General features: G+C 46.0%; 1 protein-coding gene across 2 annotated transcripts; it reads left to right on the top strand.

Annotated features, from left to right (window-relative positions):
* Positions 1-4,794: 4,794 nt before the first annotated feature.
* Positions 4,795-21,407, top strand: LOC118370195 (immunoglobulin superfamily member 10-like). 2 transcript variants are annotated; one of them, XM_035755069.2, is made up of 11 exons: positions 4,795-5,249; positions 5,446-5,672; positions 6,259-6,388; positions 7,790-8,028; positions 8,328-8,479; positions 8,694-9,177; positions 11,387-15,231; positions 15,484-16,441; positions 18,397-18,583; positions 18,789-18,931; positions 19,080-21,407. In XM_035755069.2, exons 2-11 carry the CDS (start codon positions 5,479-5,481, stop codon positions 20,671-20,673), a joined length of 7,926 nt encoding a protein of 2,641 aa, XP_035610962.2. In that variant the 5' UTR covers positions 4,795-5,249; positions 5,446-5,478; the 3' UTR covers positions 20,674-21,407. The 2 variants fall into 2 exon arrangements, with proteins under 2 accessions (XP_035610962.2, XP_052355070.1); XM_052499110.1 differs by lacking the exon at positions 4,795-5,249 and having other exon boundaries at positions 5,265-5,672.
* The last annotated feature ends 1,701 nt before the right edge of the window (positions 21,408-23,108 follow it).

Genomic DNA, 23,108 nt, shown 5'->3' with positions numbered 1-23,108 from the left:
GGTCTTCAAGCTCATAGAGCAGCCGTAGAGCCCTGCCTGTTGTGTGGAAACTTTGCCATTGTCTGACAAAAGAAGGGGGGGAACGAGAAACGTGTTGAAGGGTTTTTAGAGACACGGTGTGTGCAGGAAATCTAATTAGTCACTGAATACCATGAATGCATTAGATTAAATAACGAGTAGTGCTAATTAAAATGTGATACAAATAGTTTCCCACCCAGTAAGTTTCATTTAAAAAATATACTCAAACTTAGGTCTACATTGTGTTACATAAAAATAAAAAAAAGCAAGAGCATTTCACTATTGTAGATTTCTTCTTTATTTAGTTAATTATATTTACTCGCCAACCTGGTTAGAAGTAGATTTAACTATAGTCATGTGGAATGGTTGTTGTTGAACATACTGAGGTGCATGCCAGGTCGGAGACTAAGTAGCATTTCAAATGGAAATCCTCTCAGTCAATTTAGTGCAGCTAGGTAACACAAAGCAGCTCCCTGTTCTGAATGACACCTGTCAAAACCCCCATTACACCTGGACGTCGTTGGGTGGTCGGTAATGGTTTACACTTTCCACATGAGGTCACAACCCCCAAACAGGAAAGAAGTGAGAAATTGAATCAGTTCTGGGATGTTTCTGGACCTTTCTGGATGAGGTAGAACACATGTTGAGCAGGTGGACGTGGGGGTGAAAGTCTTCCTGAAACGTGAGGAGGTCAGCAAGAGTTTTCCACTGATCTCTTGTGGTTCTGTTATCTCCATGAGTCAAAGGCTGTTTCTACGACATGGCAGGTTTATGGAGAGTTTACCTTGGCCTCTGTAGCGACTTATGCTTCTTCACAAAAAATCACATCGCTCTTGCGTACTCAGACTTGCAGACGGGCTCTGGCTTATATAAAGGTTTGAGTGTCTGAAGAACGGTGCCCTTTTGTTAAAGTCAACTTAACTCATGGAAGGACCTGCCCCGGTCAGACCTGGGTTCAAATAGTATTTGAAGTCTTTCAAACACTTTCGGCGTTTGCGTTAGCAACCTCTCTATTGTTTTCGTTGCAACAGGCAAAGCTCAATCAAGCACACCTCTACAGTGTTGAACCAAGGTCTTGTCTGGACCCTATTTCAACCATACACATGGTCTTTCCCTGAAGATCTACTTCAAGACTTGAAGGATAGCGCAGGTCATAGATCCTTTTCTGGCCCTGTCAACATCATGCCATTTGGAACAACGAAAAGGTATGAGACTGCAGACTGCAGGATTTCAGGTCTCTTTCCAAGCATTCGCCTCCCAGCCCTCTCCCCTGGTGTTCGTGTGATGTCCGAGCTCAATACAAACATTCAGTAGCCTCCAAGAGAATTATTCTGCTCTAACAAGACACAATCTCACCCTATTACCTACAGTATAGTGCGCTACATTTGGACAGCGCCTACGAAAGACTTCTAGTTCTAACAGGCTTTTCCCATGCGTTGACAGTGTCAAAACATCCCCCTATTCCTAAGGCCTAGGCTCTGGCCTAAAGATCTGCACTGCTCTGGCCAAAAGAAGTGCACAATATAGGGAATAGGGTGCCATTTCAGACACGCAGCCAGTGAGACACAAAGCTTTATTTGGGAGTAATTCTGAATCGTGTAACTAGGACACATGCGAGAGCCATATATCCCGGTGAAAAAGACACTCCCGCTTGGTTTATGTTCTGGATCGTTCGTCATGGTGCCTTGTTGGGTACAGTACGCCCCGCTCATTCACTGTACCTCTGTGTATCCATCCACACTGCTGCCATGGTCGTGGAACTAGAATAGTCTGGCATCCATCGGATCCTAACTCTCTCTGTGAGTCTATTCAACACACAAACACAGTCATGGTGTATGACTGGTCTAGCTCAGTCGACCTCTACGCCCCTATGGGTATCTACCAGGTTTTTTTTATGGCCATCGTATGGATGGATTTAAAAAATAAAAAATAAATGTTTTTTTACCTATTGCTTGCTCAGTGATACGTGGACAAAGACGAAGACTAAATACCAGGGTAGACTGATTTGAATTCAGTCAAATCAGGAAGTGAACAAGTGCAAACCAACACAAAAGAACGTACATGAGAACCCCTTCACGTGCCTGACACACTACTGTATTGTCATGTCAAATATGGCATGGACAATAACTTATCTGTTGCCAATCTGCCTCGATGTGTAAGCTTGATTTATTCATTATAATGCTATAATGTTAATCCTCCCACTGTGCTTAATGATAGTATATAAAGGCCTTTACGTTTGCTACTGGGTTTTCTTCTTCGACAAAGCTATAGATTTCCCCTCTCCTTAACATCTTAGTTATTCTATAATTAACCAGCATTAAAGCTTTCCTAAGGGGTTCATGGATTCTCTCTCAGGGTAGATGTTGATGTTGTTTACTCAGCTAACTGAATGCCTGTTGTGGTCGATGCTTTAGCGAGAGAGCGAGACCGCACAAGAGCGCACGTGCGCTAGAGAGAGACTAAGGAACAAGTCCTGTTTCAAAGATTAAACACTGTAAACACAATTAACCCACTTGGGGTTTCTTAAATAAACACAATTATTTTAATTAAACAAGCAAAATACCTTTCTGCAGGATATTTCTTTGTGTATCATAAATACAGTGTGTTTTCCCCGCCTTCTGCATAGCACAGGATTTTAAAATGAAAATGCCAAATACAAGTTATGAGTTTTAATTATGCTGTATCTTCTTCTACACTTGAAAGCCAAAAATAATATTAATGGCATGTTAAGAGATAACACTTTGTATTAACTTGCATAAGGCAAAGCAATGCAAGTGTATAGCCATAATTCACAATGATATCTATCCACTCTTGGCAAAGGGATTGGACCAGTAATTATTCTATGAGGGGAAGGTATAATTTTGGTGGCAGGCCCAATTGCCATCAATGAAGTATTTACAATATTAATTTCATGATACATTTCTTATCTTCTTTTACAGATCTCCAGAGCGGAACTCCCAGAACATTAACCCTCATCAAATGGAATCTGCTATATGTGTATGTACGCTCTTTAGAGGATATCTTGCACAAGCTATCTGACTTTTGGGCCAGCTTGTCAAGAGGACGCAATGTGTGTGGTACGTGACCGAGTTGACTCTGAACTTGAGGCCCCTCTTCTTGGCACTTTGACATTGGCCGCACCTACATGTGGCTTTGGTGCAGCCGTGTGCTATTGGCTGTTGAAGTGACACGATGATGGATGTCAGGACAGGATCACGGTCTGACATATAATCTCAGGCGATTGGTCGAACACACAGGCTTCTCAGCTCTCTGACCCCCTGGGAGACTTTGAACTCTTCGCTCCTCAAGGTTGACGTGATCACACACAGCAGGTCAATAGGGTCCGCTGCCTCCCTCAGCCACAAGGCTTCCCACTGGTGGGTTAAAGGATCATTGTGAGGTCAGTCCCCAGGGATCAGGTTGTGTAAGCTTGATTTATTCATTATAATGCTATAATGTTAATCCTCCCACTGTGCTTAATGATAGTATATAAAGGCCTTTACGTTTGCTACTGGGTTTTCTTCTTCGACAAAGCTATAGATTTCCCCTCTCCTTAATAACATCTTAGTTATTCTATAATTAACCAGCATTAAAGCTTTCATAAGGGGTTCATGGATTCTCTCTCAGGGTAGATGTTGATGTTGTTTACTCAGCTAACTGAATGCCTGTTGTGGTCGACGCTTTAGCGAGAGAGCGAGACCTCACAAGAGCGCGTGCGCGAGAAAGACTAAGGAACAAGTCCTGTTTCAAAGAGTAAACACTGTAAACACAATTAACCCACTTGGGGTTTCTTAAATAAACACAATTATTTTAATTAAACAAGCAAAATACCTTTCTGCAGGATATTTCTTTGTGTATCATAAATACAGTGTGTTTTCCCCGCCTTCTGCATAGCACAGGATTTTAAAATGAAAATGCCAAATACAAGTAATGAGTTTTAATTATGCTGTATCTGCTTCTACACTAGAAAGCCAAAAATAATATTAATGGCATGTTAAGAGATAACACTTTGTATTAACTTGCATAAGGCAAAGCAATGCAAGTGTATAGCCATAATTCACAATGATATCTATCCACTCTTGGCAAAGGGATTGGACCAGTAATTATTCTATGGGGGAACGGTATAATTTCAATAAACACACAGGCTTCTCAGCTCTCTGACTCCCTGGGAAACATTGAACTCTTCGCTCCTCAAGGTTGGCATGATCACACACAGCAGGTCAATAGGGTCCGCTGCCTCCCTCAGCCACAAGGCTGGTGGGTTAAAGGATCATTGTGAGGTCAGTCCCCAGGGATCAGGTTTTCTGAACTTGTATATAGATCTCACCCTACAAGCACACACACACACACACGATCTGATTTACATGTTCTAAAAGGCTGTCCTATTAACACCAAATCAACTAAGGGGATATGGGGATAGATTGGCCAGTGTGACATACTGTTTGTGGTTCCTGGAATGCTTGCAAATGACACATGTTCTTGCTGATACAGTACTGTGTGTGATGGAGGGTGAGATGTTAAATGACAGGGCTGTAAAACCAACATAAACTTTACTTTGGTCTGTCTGCTCCCTTCACTTAGTAGGTTACCTCACATGATGGTCTACAGTAGAGAAGTACAACCGAGAAAAGAAGTGGTATCTCCCTTCATTTTTATAAATGAATTCATGAATTTAATGAAGATAGTCTTCAAGCAGCGATTCCTGGAAGGGGCCAACTGTCAATGTGATGACACAATGATTATGCCCGTAGTTGAATGGAAAAACGATATCCTTATTGTAACGACCTACTGTAGCCGATTTCAGCAGTTGCCGTCTCTTACGTCTCTCTCATTTTATTACCCCTCCTTGGGTCCTTCTGCTTCTCAAGACTGACTGTATGTTGGAAACGATTAGCCATTCACTCACCCCTCGCTGTCGGTGGAAGGCGCATCCTGCACTGTACAGTTTTGGGCAGAAGTTAAATTTTATTTGCAAAGTTTCTCAAGGGGCTACACACGAAACAAAACGGATACTTCAAACAGTCTATCGAAGCTCTGTGCGCATTTCTGTCTACGGATTTGACATCGGAATTTGTTGTAACTATTTTATTCTTTGGGGAGTTTTGTAATTATAGGACTGTATAACTATGGAGTTATGCGCTTCGTGAGGAGTGGCGTTGAGACACCAAAGCCATGGTAAAATGGGATACAGTGAGTCTGGATCTAAATAAAAGTTTATAAAAAAATCTAAGGTGAGATGTTTAACATTTTCCTTTCGGTTCAGGTCATGCCATGTTTGATGTGCGTAAAGATGCGTTCATACAGAGATCACTAATTTCGCGCATAGTCAAACGATTTTCACTACAGTGAAGTGTTTTGTCAGAGCTCACCTTTTCATTTGTGTTTGGGTACTATGAAATGAACCAAAATGAATCTGTAACCCTCCAGTGATAGGAGGTAGAAACCTTTTTTTTGTGGTGGATGGATGCGCAGCTGAAGATGGACCGTTCCGCCGCATTCATATTGATACTGTCGGTGCTGATGGTGCCAGTTACAAGTCTCCCCTGCCCGCGCCAGTGCACGTGCCCTCAGGCCACAGAGGTGCACTGCACGTTCCGTTCCCTGCTCGCAGTGCCCGCCGGCATACCCAGACAAGTGGAGCGCATGAACCTGGGGTAAGCCTGTTGGATTTACTTTATTCAATGACCCGCAATGAGACCATAGGCCTAAAAAACAAGCGTCATGCACAACTTATGGACATGCAGTATGTGCATAAAGTATACGATTTGTATTTATGCATGTGCATTGTAGGCCAATATTATTATTTTTTAAAGCTATCAAATATTCACTTTTCATTAGAAGCCTTTGGAATTGTTTACAGTTAAGTACATGTGCTGAGCATGTGCCTGAAATTAATCTCTCTGCAACTCACAAGTAAATGTGCATAATGCAAATGACTACAGTGAGGTCTTATCTAATCGTATTATATGCTTATTATATACCCCATGCTTTTTACTGAGTCATTTTACATATGAGCTTGAGCCATTTCTTAAAAATAACAGAAAGCCCCGCCCACTGTATTAGTTCCCAACTGCCACCTTCATTGACAATGTTTTGATCCAGAGGTCTTAAGTTCAGTCAGGTCTTTAGCCATTTCTTCTTATACAGTCAGAAATGAAGGCACTTTGCTCCACAAAGAACAAGTCAAGTACCTTAATAGTCAGTCATGAATTGCTTTTGTGTCGTTGTTGTTTCCTGTAGGTTTAACACCATAAACCATGTGACTCAGACCTCTCTGGCTGGTTTGAGGAAGCTGGAGCTTCTGATGATGCATGGGAATGATCTCCACAACATTCCCAACGGGGCCTTTAAGGATCTCATGTCCTTACAGGTACAAATCAAATGTTATTTGTCACATGCGCCGAATACAACCTTACAGTGGTGCAGATGTAGAACTTTTTGAGGCTCTGCCAAGTCTTTTCAGTCTCCTGAGGGGGAATAGGCTTTGTCATGCCCTCTTCACAACTGTCTTGGTGTGTTTGAACCATGATAGTTTGTTGGTGATGTGGACACCAAGGAACTTGAAGCTCTCAGCCTGCTCCACTACAGCCCCGTCGATGAGAATGGGGGTGTGCTTGGTTCTCCTTTTCCTGTAGTCCAAATTATCTCATTTGTCTTGATCACGTTGAGCGAGAGGTTGTTATCCTGGCACCACACGGCCAGGTCTCTGACCTCCTCTGTATAGGCTGTCTCATCGTTGTCGGCAAACTTAATGATGGTGTTGGAGTCGTCCCTGGCTATGCAGTCATGAGTGAACAGGGAGTACAGGAGGGGACTGAGCACGGATCCCTGAGGTGCCCCCGTGTTGAGGATATGCGTGGTAGATGTATTGTTACCTACCCTTACCACCTGGGGGCGGCCCGCCAGGAAGTCCAGGATCCAGTTGCAGAGGGAGGTGTTTAGTCCCAGGGTCCTTAGTGATGAGCTTTGAGGGTACTATGTTGTTGAACGCTATGCTGTAGTTAATGAATAACATTCTCACGTAGGTGTTCCTTTTGTCCAGGTGGGAAAGGGCAGTGTGGAGTGCAATAGAGATGGCATCATCTGTTGATCTGTTGGGGCGGTATGCAAATTATGGTGGGTCTAGGGTTTCTGGGATAATTGTGTAGATGTGAGCCAGTACTAGCCTTATTAAGCACTTCATGGCTACAGACGTGAGTGCTACGGGTCGGTAGTCAAAATGTCATTGAAGACACTTGCCAGTTGGTCAGCGCATGCTTGGAGTACACATCCTAGTACTGTGTCTGTGAATGTTGACCTGTTTAAAGGTCTTACTCACATTGGCTATGGCGAGCGTGATCACACAGTCATCCGTAACAGCTGATGCTCTCATGCATGCTTCAGTGTTGCTTGCCTCAAAGCGAGCATAGAAGTAATTTAGCTCGTCTGGTAGGCTCGTGTCTGTGCTTCCAGTAATAAACAGGAAATGTTGATTAACATTAAATATCACCTCAGTACTGTAAAGTAGGTTATACAGTATAGTACCAGGCAATTGTTGCATTCTATTATTATATTCTACTCTATTTTACTATAATCTATTCCAGAGTTACCCAAACTCGGTCCTGCACCCTGGGGCCCCCCTGAGTGCACGTTTTGTTTTTTGGGCCAAGAACTACACAGCTGAATTCAAATAAGCAAAGCTTGATGATGAATTGGTTATTTGAAGTTTGTGAAACCCTGCTCTATTGTATTAGGATGATAACTCCCTTACCTCTGCCTTTCTCCCCCTCAGATGCTGAAGATGAGCTATAACAAACTGAAGGAGATCAACAGACACACTCTCCAGGGTCTGTGGTCTCTGACCAGACTCCACCTGGACCACAACCGTCTGGAGTTCATTCACCCAGACACCTTCCAGGGCCTCACCTCCCTACGTCTCCTACAGCTGGAGGGGAACAGACTGCAGCAGCTCCACCCCTCTACTTTTTCCACCTTTTCCATGTTGGGACACTTCCACGTCTCCACCCTCCGGTGAAGCCGAGCATGATGAACTACAGTACCCATAATGCTCTGGACAATATTTTATCCGTTTTATCTTAGTATCGGGCACTTTCTCAATTCATCTTTCCTCGATTCTTTGCGTCCTCTCTCCTCACCGTCTTCTCAAAACCCATTGTAGAAGGTCAGAGGAGCGGGACCTTTTCTAATGCAGTTGAAAATGAGGCAAGGAAATAGGATGTGAGGAATCACGGAAGGAGTAATTGAGATGGAGCCAAGATGTTTGAAGCTAACGTTATAACGTCCCTCCTGTCTCCTTATCGATTCATCAGGCACCTGTACCTGTCGGAGAACAGCCTGACCTCGCTGCCCCAGAAGCTGCTGGGAGGAATGCCCCAGCTGGAGAACCTCTTCCTGCATGGGAATCCTTGGACATGTGACTGCAGGATGAAGTGGTTCCCCGACTGGGACAAAAACTCACCAGGTAAGGTATTTTATTTACCAGCTACTCAGTGAATGTACGTATTTGTCAGTGATGGCAGATACAATTGGATCAATGCTCAAAGCATAATGCAGCTGTCATTTTACACATTTGTGCCTTGAAAATGTATGTCCAAAACCTAACCAAACTTCACACTCGGAATTACAAACATCGAATAATGATGTTAATGTTCCCTCTCGTCTTCCTTTCTTCATAGGTGTGCTGAAGTGTAAAAAGGACAGGGCCTACCCAGGAGGTCAGCTCTGCCTTATGTGTTACTCCCCAAAGAACTTACGGATGAAAGAAGTCCTGGGCCTGGACACACTGGGCTGCTCCAGCCCTGTTATCACCTCCCCTGATCAACCTATGACCCCAGAGGACACAGAGACAGAGGTCGTGACCCTGGAGGAGTTCAAGGGGCCATTTGGCAACATGACCTTAGGCCTGACGGACGAACATGGGAACAAAGTGGATCTGGAGTGCAGCGTCGGAGAGCCCCGCAAAGAGTTGTCTAAGGTCAGCTGGGAGCAGGTCAACCCACTGCAGCTGGCCTCTAATGTGAGTATCTCCGTGGATCTGGAGTGTCCCATCAACAGGGACAATTATGAGAGACTCTGGAAGCTGATCGCCTACTATAGCGACACGCCCGCTCACCTGCAGAGAGAGATCATGCTGACTAAGGAGCCGGTGCCCAGCTACAGGTAGGCTGGATTAAGAAACCGCTTTTTAACTGATCATTATGGGCCAAATTCCAGCTTCGACTTGAGTAACAGTTTCACTTAGTTGTGCATTGAGATCAATGCACGTGAACGTTTGTGGAAGTTAGGATTTGCCCGTATGTGATTTGATTTGTTCATTTCAGAGTGGTCCTCAATACAGAGCACAGTTGTCACAAACTCATTTTCCCCAAGGGCCACATTCAGTCTTCACTGAGGTCCGGAGGGCCACACTTAAAATGTATTGTATTTCCTTGCCATCAAAATGTGCAAAACATTGTCCTCACTCTATTTTTCGATGCTCCCTGACTGTCTAGCTTTCGTTTCGATGACTGTTAGCTAGCTGGACAGAGTGAAGAGACTGTAAATGTAGGTCCATTATTATTTCTACACAGTCTTGATTTGGTTTTAGTCATTTAAATAATGATTGAGATTGTTTTTTCCCCACAAAAATATATAAATATACAGTACCAGTCAAAGTTTGGACACACCGACTCATTCCAGGGTTTTTCTTTTTCCCCCTCTATTTTCTGCGTTGTAGAATAATAGTGAAGACCTCAAAACTATTAAATAACACATGGAATCATGTAGTAACCAAAAACATGTTAAACAAATCAAAATATATTCTTTGTTTGATTCTTCTTTAACCCTTTGCCTTGATGACAGCTTTTTTTTTATTTTTTATTTTTACCTTTATTTAACCAGGCAAGTCAGTTAAGAACATATTCTTATTTTCAATGACGGCCTGGGAACAGTGGGTTAACTGCCTGTTCAGGGGCAGAACGACAGATGTACCTTGTCAGCTCGGGGGTTTGAACTCGCAACCTTACGGTTACTAGTCCAACGCTCTAACCACTAGGCTACGCTGCCGCCCGCTTTGCACACGCTTGGCATTTTCTCAACCAGCTTCATGAGTTAGTCACCTGGAATGCATTTCAATTAACAGGTGTGCCTTGTTAAAAGTTAATTTGTGGAATTTCTTTCCTTCTTAATGCGTTTGAGCCAATCGGTTTGGAAAATTTCAAGAACTTTGAAAGTTTCTTCAAGTGCAGTCGCAAAAACCATCAAGCGCTATGATGAAACTGGCTCTCAAGAGGTCCGCCACAGGAAAGGAAGACCCAGAGTTACCTCTGCTGCAGAGGATAAGTTCATTAGAGTTACCAGCCTCAGAAAAAAATGCTTCACAGAGTTCAAGTAACAGACACATCTCAACATCAACTGTTCAGAAGAGACTGCGTGAATCAGGCCTTCAAGGTCAAATTTCTGCAAAGAAACCACTACTAAAGGACACCAATAATAAGAAGAGACTTGCTTGGGCCAAGAAACATGATCAATGGACATTAGATCAGTGGAAATCTGTCTTTGGTCTGATGAGTCCAAATTTGAGATTTTTGGTTCCAACCATTGTGTCTTTGTGAGATGCAGAGTAGTTGAACGGATGATTTTGCATGTGTGGTTTCCACCATGAAGCATGGAGGAGGAAGTAGGATGGTGTGGGGGTGATTTGCTGGTGACTGATTTAGAATTCAAGGCACACTTAACCAGCATGTCTACCACAGCATTCTGCACCAATACGCCATCCCATCTGGTTTACACTTAGTGGGACTATCGTTTGTTTTTCAACAGGACAATGACCCAAAACACCTCTAGGCTGTGTAAGGGCTATTTGACCAAGAAGGAGGGTGATGGAGTACTGCATCAGATGACCTGGCCTCCACAATCACCCGACCTCAACCAAATTGAGATAGTTTGGGATGAGTTGGACCGCAGAGTGAAGGAAAAGCAGCCAACAAGTGCTCAAAATATGTGGGAACTCCTTCAAGACGGTTGGAAAAGCATTCCAGGCGAAGCTGGTTGAGAGAATGCCAAGAGTGTGCAAAGCTGTCATCGAGGCAAATGGTGGCTACTTTTTTGGTTACTACATTACTACTATACTTCCATGTGTTATTTAATCATTTTGATATCTTCACTATTATTCTACAGGGTAGAAAATAGTAAAAATAAAGAAAGATTAGTAGATTTTTCCAAACTTTTGACTGCTATTCTATATATTAATAATAATCAATCCACCCGCAGGCCGGATTGAATGGGCCTTGAGTTCAATACGTGATATAGAGCATCTCATTTCATACTGCTATGTTGTGTTTTATGTTATGTGTTTTTTTCTAATAAACTCAAACTTCTTGATCTCCAGGTACAGGCAGGACCTGGAGAGAGATGCGTTGTACTACACAGGGGTTAAGGCTAACATGGTAGCTCAACCATCCTGGCTGATGCAGAGCTCTGTGGACCTGCAGCTGAACAGGCCCCAGTCCACTGGGAAGAGCGTCAAGCTGATCCTCAGCACCCACCTCACACAGATCGTGGAGCCTGAGCTGGAGCGCAGACAACGCAGGACATGGGTCATGATAGAGAACACAAACACTACCAGGACGTCGCTGAGTGTTGTAGTGGGCAGCTCTGCTGCAGTAGACTGTAACGTGTTGAGCTCAGGAGACACGGCGGTTCGCTGGATGCTGCCAGACGGGACCCAGCTGGAGGCACCGTACAGCAACCCAGACAACAGGGTGTCAGTGTCGAGCACCGGCAGGTTGGATATTAAAGCTGTAGGACACTCAGACTCAGGGATATATTACTGTATTGCCCAGGTATCTGACGACCTCAGTGTCCTCCCTTTCCGCCTGACGGTCGCGGAGTCCTCCAGTCCTCCCCCTCTTGGAGGGGATGAGACGGCGCCTACCCTCGTAGAGGGGTTCACCGGTGTCCCGCTCACTCTGAACTGTGTCGTGTCTGGCTCTCCTGACCCTGAGATCAACTGGATCCTTCCTGACAGCAACATAGTGAGTCACAGAGCCAACTCTTCTAGAGCGCTGGTGTATTCCAACGGAACTCTGAGAGTCCCAGAGAGTCGACTGACAGACAGTGGATATTATAAGTGTGTGGCCATGAACCAGCATGGTGTGTATTCCCTGGCTACTAAGGTGACTCTCACCAGACAGTTAGGAGCAGAGATGCGACCACTGAGGAGAATGAGGCCACAGTCCGCCTCAGGGGTCAACACCAGGGTCAAAGCCCCCATGGAGGCCACTGAGGAGGCATCAGGGGACAATGAGGACGCACAGGAGGAAGTCCCCTCCTCCTCTTCCTCCTCATCCTCACCCCCGAGCCGTGTGGAGCTAATGAATCGGCGGAGAGGTCAAGGTTCAAACAGGGGTGGAGGACATCCATTTAGAAACACATGGAGGCGACCTGCTGCACCTAGAAAACCAACCACGACAGGGACAAATGACGAATACAAGAAAAACACAGTGGAGACGAGGAGGAGGATTAACGTGGCAAACAAAAATATAGACCCGGAGAAGTGGGCGGACATTTTGGCCAAAATCCGTGACAAGAACGGACAGGGTAACATTATCATAACACCCAGCTCAACTCACCTCACCACAAAGAAGAATCAGGAGTCAACGACAACGGCCAGTGCTAAGCAGACAGAGTCTCCGGGCAACATAGAGGGGTCAATAGACGACCTCCACGAGGAAGAGGAGAAAGAGCTATACACACCCACTATTATACCGCATACACCCACTCTACACACTACTTACACCACAGACTCCGATGCGGATACAGGCACAAATCATGCTCGTTTCACGCAGCCGGTCACAGAGCCTGTCACATCTGTTCCCCAGCAGCCCAGTAACACTGTCACACACACAAAGACGCCAGGCAGGCACACAGTCACACCCACACACTCCCAGATCCTGGGTCAGCTGCGTGTGAACGTCTGGACCAGTTCTTCATACCACGATTCTTTACAAGGAGAAAATCAAAGCACCACCCCCACCGCTTCTGCTACAGATGGTGAGGCGATTACAGAGTCTGATATCTCACCCACGTCTGAGGATAATCAGGGGGCGGAAGACGCTAACGAACCCAGTGTTTTTAACAGCTATAATGAAGGAGGTGACGCTGAACTTGACCCGTCACTCACCACCACCGCAGTTAGAGGGTACTCTGAATCAGAGACGGAGAGCGATGAATTTGATCGCTCTCTCACTGAGACTTGGAGCACAACTGCTAAGCTAGAAACACGTACACGGCTAAAGCAGCATGCGACGTCGAATATTACCCATCTTCCACTCACCGCACCCTCTCCCACAGCCGAGCTCACTTCAGCTGTGTATATGACGAAGGAAACTCCAGGGGAGTTGGCTACTCGACTCAGAACCCAGAACCCCAGGAGGAGGGGCGGGGGCAGGAGAAGACGGCCCAATATGGGCAGAAAGAAGCCAAAGCCTAATAGTCCGTTGAGAAGTGATTTTACAACCGCAGCCACACCTAAGGACGCGCTCCCAACAACTACCAAGGCAAACACTGCCACGTGGACTAAAATAGAAGCGTTCGACAAGGCCAAAAGCATGACGGACAGGTTTATTACCGCAGTTCCATCGACGGGCAGCCAAACAACGTCATCAGGCCAAGTGAGTCATGAAGAGAACACAGGAGTCTCTTTATACCAAGACAGGAGTGACCCTTCAGTGAAGCCTACAACTCGAAAGGGCACCCTTTCACCACACGACAAACCACTGTTCAGGAGCAAAACAGCCCCACTGGCGTCTCCCACAACCTCTTCAACAGAAACATATAAACAAACATCCCAGAGCAGCCATCACAGAACAGCCCCAGAAAGAGCCTCTCAGACTCCGAACACTCAGAGCCCAGTCCCAGAGCAATCGGATGTGCACATGACAGCCAGTCAGGGGACATGTACAAGCGTCCCCCTTCCTGCAGTTAAACCAACCGAGACAACGCAAAGGGGAGGCAGCGCTACTGCAGACCTTCACCCTGTCCCAAGTCCTGACAAGTCCCCGGAGAATCGCAACACTCGACCGGGAGTGCTACCAGATGGACAGCCCAACACACCAGACAATCGATATACAGAAGATACGACTGAGGTTAAAAAAGTGCCGGTGAAAGAGATTGACAGCGTGTCCCCATCTATCTGGCATGAAATAACCAGTGCACACGGCACAACACACGCCCCGGGTGCCTCAACAAAAGAGCCCTTTCATGTAGAGGCAGGACATGAGAAGGCTCGGGTTAGTACCACTGAAATGCCGGTGACATCTGAAAGCTCTTATCGCGGCTCTGATCCTTCTAAAACAGTCACTGTTAAGCCCGGAACAACCTTTGATGGGCACTATAACGTCAGAGAAAGCACTTCCGCCACAGGCAAAGACCGAACACCATTGGAAAATGTTGCGGTTTCTGTTGCTTCTACGACAACAAAGGGCATTACTCCAAATATGTCACCTGTCACCTCCACATCAGTGAGGACATCTGTAGTTTTCCCCTCTAGGGTGAAGCCTCAGATCCCTGTACAAAACACTCCATCCACTAGGGTCAGGACCCCACCTTCATCCAGAACAGTGGAGGTTCCCTCCAACTCCAACCACATCCCAGACAGTCACAGAGAGAGAGTCCTCATCTCCCAACCCGACCAGAGGAACAACCCGATCCTCAACAGAGGAGACTCCATCCTAATCACCAGATCTGACCCCAACAGACAACCACCACCAGCCGAGTCCCACACCACGACTAAACTAGAGTCAACTGACATCAAGCCTGATCCAGTCACTGGTGTTAAACCAACCACCACAGAACCCAGAACACCCCACAGGCACAGGACAGTCACAAACGCAAACACTCAGATGGTCAAACAGACGACCACCACAACCACTCTCACTCCCACCACCACAATGAGCGTTTCTCAGACTTCATTTGTGTCTTGGTCGAAGCCTCAGAATCCATCTAGTGGGGGCCAGAGGACAGAGACCCCTACCCAGACACAGGGGTTATCAGGCGGGGTGTCGGGAGGTGGTCAGAGACCCTCCGTAGCAGATCCTGCTGTAAGAGGGAAGCCCCGGATCACCAACGTGGATGTGCAGACAGTGACAGTGAATGCAGAGATGGATGCACAGCTGCCCTGTGTGGCTGTAGGGGAGCCCAGGCCTTTCCTCTCCTGGACGAGAGTCTCCACTGGTATGTATAACAGCACTTCCTTTTCTGTTCTCCCCTCTTCATAGAACATCCTCCTTCACTCTCTGTTACAGAATTACACCGCTGTATGTAAGCCTGTTAATGTAACAAAAAAAGGAGAATCCTATTTGTCATGATATAAGCTATGCTCCTTTCTTGTGTTTCAACAGACAACATGTTGTAGAAATAATCCTTTATCTGCATTGTTTTAATCTACTCGATGTCTTTAAACATGTGTTATTTTCATTCATGCAGGAGCGACAGTAGCCCAGAACACTCGGGTCCAGAGGTTCGAGGTCCATCCCAACGGCACGTTTATCATCCGTAACAGCCAGCCCCAGGACCGAGGCCAGTACCTCTGTATGGTCCAGAACCAGTATGGCGTGGACAAGATGGTGGTCTCCCTGATGGTGCTGGCCCAGCATCCCAGAGTGCTCCAGCCGCGCTACCGCGATGCTACCGTGTACCACGGGGACGGCATCGATCTGGAGTGCCAGGTACAGGGACATCCCATGCCCCGGGTCACCTGGGTGCTGCCTGACAGGGTCCACCTCACTGCCCCTCCAGCCCCGGGCCCTGCCAACCCAGCCAGTGGCCCCCAGGCCGGCCCTCAGTCTGGCCCCAAGCGCGTGGACCTCCTCGGTAACGGTACTCTCCGGATAACCCAGGCCAGCTACACAGACAGAGGGATCTATAAATGTATCGGCAGCAGCGTGGCAGGAGCCGACACCGTCTCTGTCCGACTCCATGTGGCAGCCTTGGCTCCAGTCATCCAGCAACCTCGCTATGAGAACGTGTCCCTCCCCGAGGGCCGCACGGCCTACATCCACTGCACCGCCAAAGGAGCCCCTACGCCCATCATCCGCTGGACCACGCCCGACGGAGTCCAGCTCCTCACCTCGCAGTTCGTCAACGGCCGTCATTTCTTTGTCTTCCCCAACGGGACCCTGTACATCCGTGGGCTAGGCAAAGGCGACGCGGGGAGATATGAGTGTGTGGCCAGTAATGCGGTAGGAGCCTCCAGGAGAACCAGCGTTCTGACAGTACTGAGACTCCCATCCTCCACCGAGGCCAGGATTACCTCCTCGTCTCCCCAGAGGACTGACGTGGTCTATGGGGGGCTGCTGAGGCTCGACTGCATTGCCACAGGAAAACCAGAGCCCAGGATCGTCTGGAGGACCCCCTCTAAGAAACTAGTGGATTCCCAGTACAGGTATGCATCTTCTGGCATCTTTTTCACTCACTGTCTAATATGCCCTTCAGACCATTGTCTGTATGTACAGTACTTTTTCCACATTTTGTTTTGTTACAGCCTGAATTTAAAATGGATTAAATTGTGATTTTATGTCACTGGCCTACACACAATATGCCATTATGTCAGCGTGGAATTATGTATTTAGACATTTTTACGAATGAATTAAAAATGAAGAGCTGATATGTCTTGAGTTAATAAGTATTCAACCCATTTGTTAGAGCAGGAAAAAGTCACATAATAAGTTGCATGGTCTGTGTGCAATAATGGTGTTTAATGTGATTTGTAAATGACTACCTCATCTCTGTATCCCACACATTTATCTACTAAGTCCCTCAGTCGAGCAATAAATTCAAACACCGATTCAATCACAAAGACCATGGAGGTTTTCCAATACTTTGCAGCGAAGGGCACCTATTAGTAGATGAGTAACAATTTTAAAAGCAGTAATAATAATATCCCTTCGCCGGGAAAAGTATTTGATGGTCATGTTGTTGTAAGGATTTAACAGAGCCACATCCAGTCTGCTCCGGACGAGTGAACGGACTCAAACACTGCGTCCGGCGAAGAGAAATGGTTGAATATCCCTTTAAGCATGGTGAAGTTATTATTATTATTATTTTACCTTTATTTAACTAGGCAAGTCAGTTAAGAACAAATTCTTATTTTCAATGACGGCCTAGGAACAGTGGGTTAACTGCCTGTTCAGGGGCAGAACGACAGATTTGTACCTTGTCAGCTCGGGGATTCGAACTTGCAACCTTTCGGTTACTAGTCCAACGCTCTAACCACTAGGCTACCCTGCCGTCCCGTATTAATTACACTTTGGATGGTGTATCAATCACTGCAGAAGATACAGGCGTCCTTGCCAGAGAGGAAGGAAACCGCTCAGGAATTTCACCATGAGGCCAATGGTGACTGTGATAGGAGAAAACTGAAGACTGATCAACAACATTGTAGTTACTCCACAATACTAACCTAAATTACAGAGTGAAAAGAAGGAAGCCTGTTCAGAATTAAAATGTTCCAAAATATGCATCCTGTTTGCAAAAAATGTGGCAAACAAATTCACTTTATGTCCTGAATACAAATCGTTGCGTTTGGGGAAAATCCAACACAACACATAGATAGAAAGCGATGGAAATAGAGCTAACCATAGGCAAAATCCTAGAGGAAAGCCTGGTTCAGTCTGCTATCCAACAGACACTGGGAGACAAATTCACCTTACAGTAGGACAATAACCTGAAACACAAGCCCAAATATACACTAGAGTTGCTTACCAAGTATGTTCCTTAGTGGCCTAGTTACAGTTTAGACTTAAATCGGCTTGAAAATGTATGGCAAGACTTCAAGATGGCTGTCTAGAAATGATAAACAACCAATTTAACAGAGCTTGAATAATTATTTAAATAATAATGTGCAAATATTGCACAATCCAGGTGTGCAAAGCTCTTGGAGACTTACCCAGAAAGACTCTGGGTAATCGCTGCCAAAGGTGAATCTAACACACTCAAGGGTGTGAATACTTATGTAAATTAAATATGTGTGTATTCTATTTTCAATATATTCGCAAAGATTTCTAAAAACATTTTTACACTTTGTCATTATATGGGGTATTGTGTGCAGATGAGTGAAAAAAATATATATTTAATCCATTTTGAATTTAGGCTGTAACACAACAAAATGTGGAATAAGTCAAGGAGTATGAACACTTTCTGATGGCAATGTATGTCAACTGTCAGATCATCAGATGTTATCATGAATGAGAAGGTTTACTGTGAAATCATACAGGCACTATTCCCTAAAGTTTAGCTGAAAAACCATTAAAAAAAATACCTAAAATGGTTGCTATTAACAGCAGGACATACTGTTATTCACAAACAATAACAACTTGTTTTTGTTGGTGGGGGGTTCAGCTTCGACCCCAGAATAAAGGTGTTCACCAACGGTTCTCTGGCCATCCAGGCCATGACAGAGAAAGATGATGGGGACTACCTGTGTGTGGCCCGAAACAAGATGGGGGACGACTACATGCTTCTGAGGGTTAGCGTGCTGACCAAACCGGCCAAGATCGAGCAGAAGCAGCTGCTGGCCAGTCAGAAGGTCTGTCTTTTGTCTTAGGTTTCTATGTAAATAATGGGCCACATCCCAAATGGCACCCTATTCCCTGTACAGTGCACTACTTTTGACCAGAGCCCTATGGACCTTAGTGAAAAAGAGTGCACTATATGGTTGTCATGCAAATATTTTGGTTGATTTTCTGTATAATGTACGATTGGATAAACAATAAATATTTTTGAATCTGAAGGTGATGTATGGAGGAGACCTGAAGGTGGACTGTGTAGCGTCTGGCCTCCCGAACCCTGAGATCCGCTGGGCTCTGCCGGACGGCACCATGATCAACACACTGAAACAGACGGATAGTAGGGTTAGAGGTGGGCGTACCCGCAGGTACTTGGTATTCAACTTCACACATACCGTTATTGAATCACATAATACAGTATGTACACCCAATCTGTTATTGAAGCACATTAACTGCATAGTCGATAAGGATCCCAGTACAATTTTCAAAACAATCACCCAACCCCCCCCCTCCCAGATACGTGGTGTTCGACAACGGGACATTGTACGCCAACGATGTGGGGATGAGAGAGGAAGGAGACTACACCTGCTACGCTGAGAACCAGATAGGGAAGGATGAGATGAAGGTTCACGTCAAGGTGGTGGCGGACCCTCGGATCATCAGAGACAAAACTCAAAGCCCTGAAGTCGTCAGGGTTCTTTATGGGGAGACCGTGTCTCTGAAGTGCAGCGCCAAGGGAGAGCCGACCCCAGTCATCACGTGGCTCTCCCCCACTAACCGGGCCATTGCCTCCTCCCCCGCTAAGTACCAGGTCCATAATGATGGTACATTAGTGGTCCAGAAGGCACAACACTTTGATGCTGGTAACTACACCTGCACAGCTAGGAACAGTGCCGGCCAGGACCGCAAAGTCACCAGGGTGGACGTCCTGGTGACGCCGCCAACCATCAACGGACTGAGAGGTATGGTCAACACGATCAGAGTGACGGCTATAAGGGACCAGCGCACCATGCTGGCCTGCGAGGCCGTGGGGACACCCATCCCCCAGGTCATGTGGGTGTTACCGGAGAACATCGTTCTCCCGGCGCCATACTACGGCAGCAGAATGACGGTGCATCGTAACGGTACGTTGGATATACGTTCGCCGAAGGGGACCGACTCGGCTCAGCTGGCCTGCATCGCACGCAACGAGGGCGGGGAGGCCAGGCTGATGGTCCACCTGGAGATTAGAGAGATGGTAGAGAGGCCGCAGCTCAGAGGGCCCAAAACAGAGAGCCTCTCTCTAACGGTAGGCAGTACCATGACCCTGAACTGCTCCTTTGAAGGAGGCCCAGCACCCCCAACGGTAACCTGGATCCTCCCTAATGGTTCCCCCCTCGTGAGGGGTGCCCAGTTCTCCAAGTTCTTCCACCGACCTGACGGCTCCTTGGTCATCACTAACCCCTCTGTCTCTGAGAGTGGTATGTACCGCTGCCTGGTGAGGAATGTCACCGGGCTAGTGGAACGTACTATTACTTTAGCCCCGGAGAGGAAACCAGAGATCAATAACCGCTACAACTCCCCCATCAGTATTATGAATGGGGAGAGCCTCCAACTCCACTGTCTCTCCACGGGGGACCCTGTCCGGCTGACGTGGACCCTGCCCAGTGGGGTGGTCCTGGGGCGGACACAGAGAGCCGGTCGCTACGCCGTCCTAGCCAATGGGACGCTCTCCATCCAGCAGGCATCCGTCTACGACCGCGGCTCCTACGTCTGCCGAGCGGCCAACGAGTACGGCAGCGCCCTGCTCTCCGTGCCCGTCATCGTCATTGCGTACCTGCCTCGCATCACCAATGGCTCGCCTCCCGTGATATACGCTCGGCACGGCGTGGCGGTCCAGTTGAACTGTATTGCCACGGGGATCCCCCGAGCTGAGATTGCCTGGGAGACGCCGGATCGGACGCGGCTAGCGGTCAGTGCCCAGCCACGCCTCTTTGGCAACAAGTATCTCCACCCACAAGGTTCTCTCATCATCCAGAACCCCACGCAGAGAGACCAGGGCTTCTACAAATGCACCGCCAGGAACGTGATAGGGGTCGATACTAAAGCCACCTATCTACATGTGTTCTGATTAGCCTTAGACAAATAGTTTTCATCATATGCCCAAGAAACTGCCAAAGGAGCTGAGCACAGCCAATACTTTTCATCCATCCACATGATGTTGGAGAGCCTGAATCACTGTCAATGCAAAGTAAAGATACATTTTCCAACTGGTAGCGATCTGTCCTGTGACATCATTCAAGGCCATGTCTCAGCTGCATTTCAACCACCATTTTGTGACACAGCCATTTTTCACTCATTAAAAAAAGACTTTGCTATGAAGGACTTTAAATCTTCTGCGCTGACAATGACAATTTATGTCAAACAGTTTTGATAAGCATAGCTAAATATCTTATGTTCGATTTAATGAAAAGATTCAAAATGATACAGAAAATAACCAATATTGCTGAAATGAGGACGATTTCAGGGGACCTAAGCAACAATGGCTGGTGTTTAAATAACTGTTTCCCAATCATCCATATCATCTTACTATCTTAACCAAAAGTATTTTTAAGGACTCGTAACCCTGCTATTTACAGGAGAGACTCGCACATTACCGTTTACTGTGATGATTGTACATGCAATATGGTTTAGATCTGATTGCAACCCTCATAGGTGTCAACATCAGCACATACAATAATACTAATATGGTTTTACATGCCCTCATTATTAAATTATTTGTCTTTAAAAGACTCTTGATGTATAGGAATTTTACACATTTTTAAATAAAGAGAAGCTCAAAATCCATCGGAATCTTGTAGAATATTACTTGTATACGTTTGAGAAAAGACTATGGATGCATCCCAAATAAGGCACGATATTGGAAATGGGGTGTGATTTAAGATGCAGCCGTAGTGTATGGGCCATGGCCTAAAGTAGTGCACTACAAAGGGAATAGGGTGCAATTTGGGAAGGGGATAAGAACTTAGAACTAGGTCAGGACAGATTAGGCATCTGTCTTCCAAGAGTAAACATTTTCAAACGTAGCTCTGGGATTTATTATACAGTCATGGTCACTCTCTTGCTAAAAGGAGAACCATCTGGTTGTGTGGGAAATCCCCTGTTAGTTCACTGGTTTCCCTCTGAAAGAATTCCCACTTTAACGCTACAGACTTAATTGTAATCAGCTTTCATGATTTATGAAATCCGCTCACAACTTGAAGTGGTGCAGTACCGCTGCGACAGGGATGACATAGAGCCTGTGTTTCTTTGACTATTGATGGACCTGCTCTTCATTAAATGGCCCATACATTTGGCTGTTGAGCCCGAATAAATTACATTTACATTTAAGTCATTTAGCAGACGCTCTTATCCAGAGCGACTTACAAATTGGTGCAAACACCTATGACAACCAGTGGAACAGCCACTTGCATCTAAATCTTGTTGGGGGGGGTGAGAAGGATTACTTACCCTTACTTACCCTATTCTAGGTATTCCTTGAAGAGGTGGGGTTTCAGGTGTCTCCGGAAGGTGGTGATTGACTCCGCTGTCCTGGCGTCGTGAGGGAGTTTGTTCCACCATTGGGGGGCCAGAGCAGCGAACAGTTTTGACTGGGCTGAGCGGGAACTGTACTTCCTCAGTGGTAGGGAGGCGAGCATGAAATGTTCCCTCTTTTGTTTCAGATAATCGAAGAAATAAAGGCTTTAGCTGTCTCTCACTGACCCCCAGGCCCAGGTCAAACACAAAGCAGACACCTCCCAGGGACGCTGCTCACATCTTAGACACACCTGTGGTCCTGTCTGTCCCAGGACTATAGAGATGAAGTCGTCCATTTGCCATTACAGTACCATATTGTCATCAGCACTAAGTAGTGCGGTCTTGCTGCGTTTATATGAACTTTTTCTTTCCACCTCCACTCTGCTCTGTCTCTAACATAGTTAACGTAATACCCTATTATGCAGATAGTGAGACTGATGACATCATAGGAGAGAGAGAGAAAGACAGAGAGAGGGGATGAGAGAAAGAGAGAGAGGTAGTGAGCTCATGGGCTCCTGAGTTCTTCTGCAAAAAGATAGAAATAGAGTTGGATCAATGTAGATAAACTTGCATTTTTTTGCAAGGACTTTTACAGGATACTAACCTCAACATCAAAACCTTCAATCCAAATCCAAATTCCAGACCTAAAACCTTGATTTTGGACAAAATGACCTGAATGAACTATTACTACCAAGGACTTGGACTCAGTACCGGTACCCCCTGTATATATCCGCGTTATTGTTATGTACTTTTCTTGTTACTTTTAAATTATTTTATTTTTTAATTCACTTTAGTTTATTTAGTAAATATTTTCTTAATTCCATTTATTGAACTGCATTGTTGGTTAAGGGCTTGTAAGTAAGCATTTCACGGTAGCCACAGCACCTCAGACAGCAGCAAACAGAGCAACGGACAAACCTCCCAGACCAGCGAGACCCCCTCCTGAAGGACACAGCATCGCCAGCCACACCCAAAACCACCCCAAGCAAA

The sequence above is a fragment of the Oncorhynchus keta genome, chromosome 37 (assembly GCF_023373465.1).
Source record: "Oncorhynchus keta strain PuntledgeMale-10-30-2019 chromosome 37, Oket_V2, whole genome shotgun sequence".
NCBI classification, from domain to species: domain Eukaryota; kingdom Metazoa; phylum Chordata; class Actinopteri; order Salmoniformes; family Salmonidae; genus Oncorhynchus; species Oncorhynchus keta.
Note: the sequence above shows the minus strand (reverse complement) of the source record. Positions and strands in the feature narration are given on the sequence as shown.

Excerpts from the sequence above, each read along its gene's own strand:
- LOC118370195 (XM_035755069.2), top strand. The coding sequence starts at position 5,479 with ATGGATGCGCAGCTGAAGATGGACCGTTCCGCCGCATTCATATTGATA. Across the intron at positions 15,232-15,483 it reads CTGGACGAGAGTCTCCACTG|GAGCGACAGTAGCCCAGAAC; the intron begins GTATGTATAACA and ends TCATTCATGCAG. Across the intron at positions 16,442-18,396 it reads CTAGTGGATTCCCAGTACAG|CTTCGACCCCAGAATAAAGG; the intron begins GTATGCATCTTC and ends TGGGGGGTTCAG.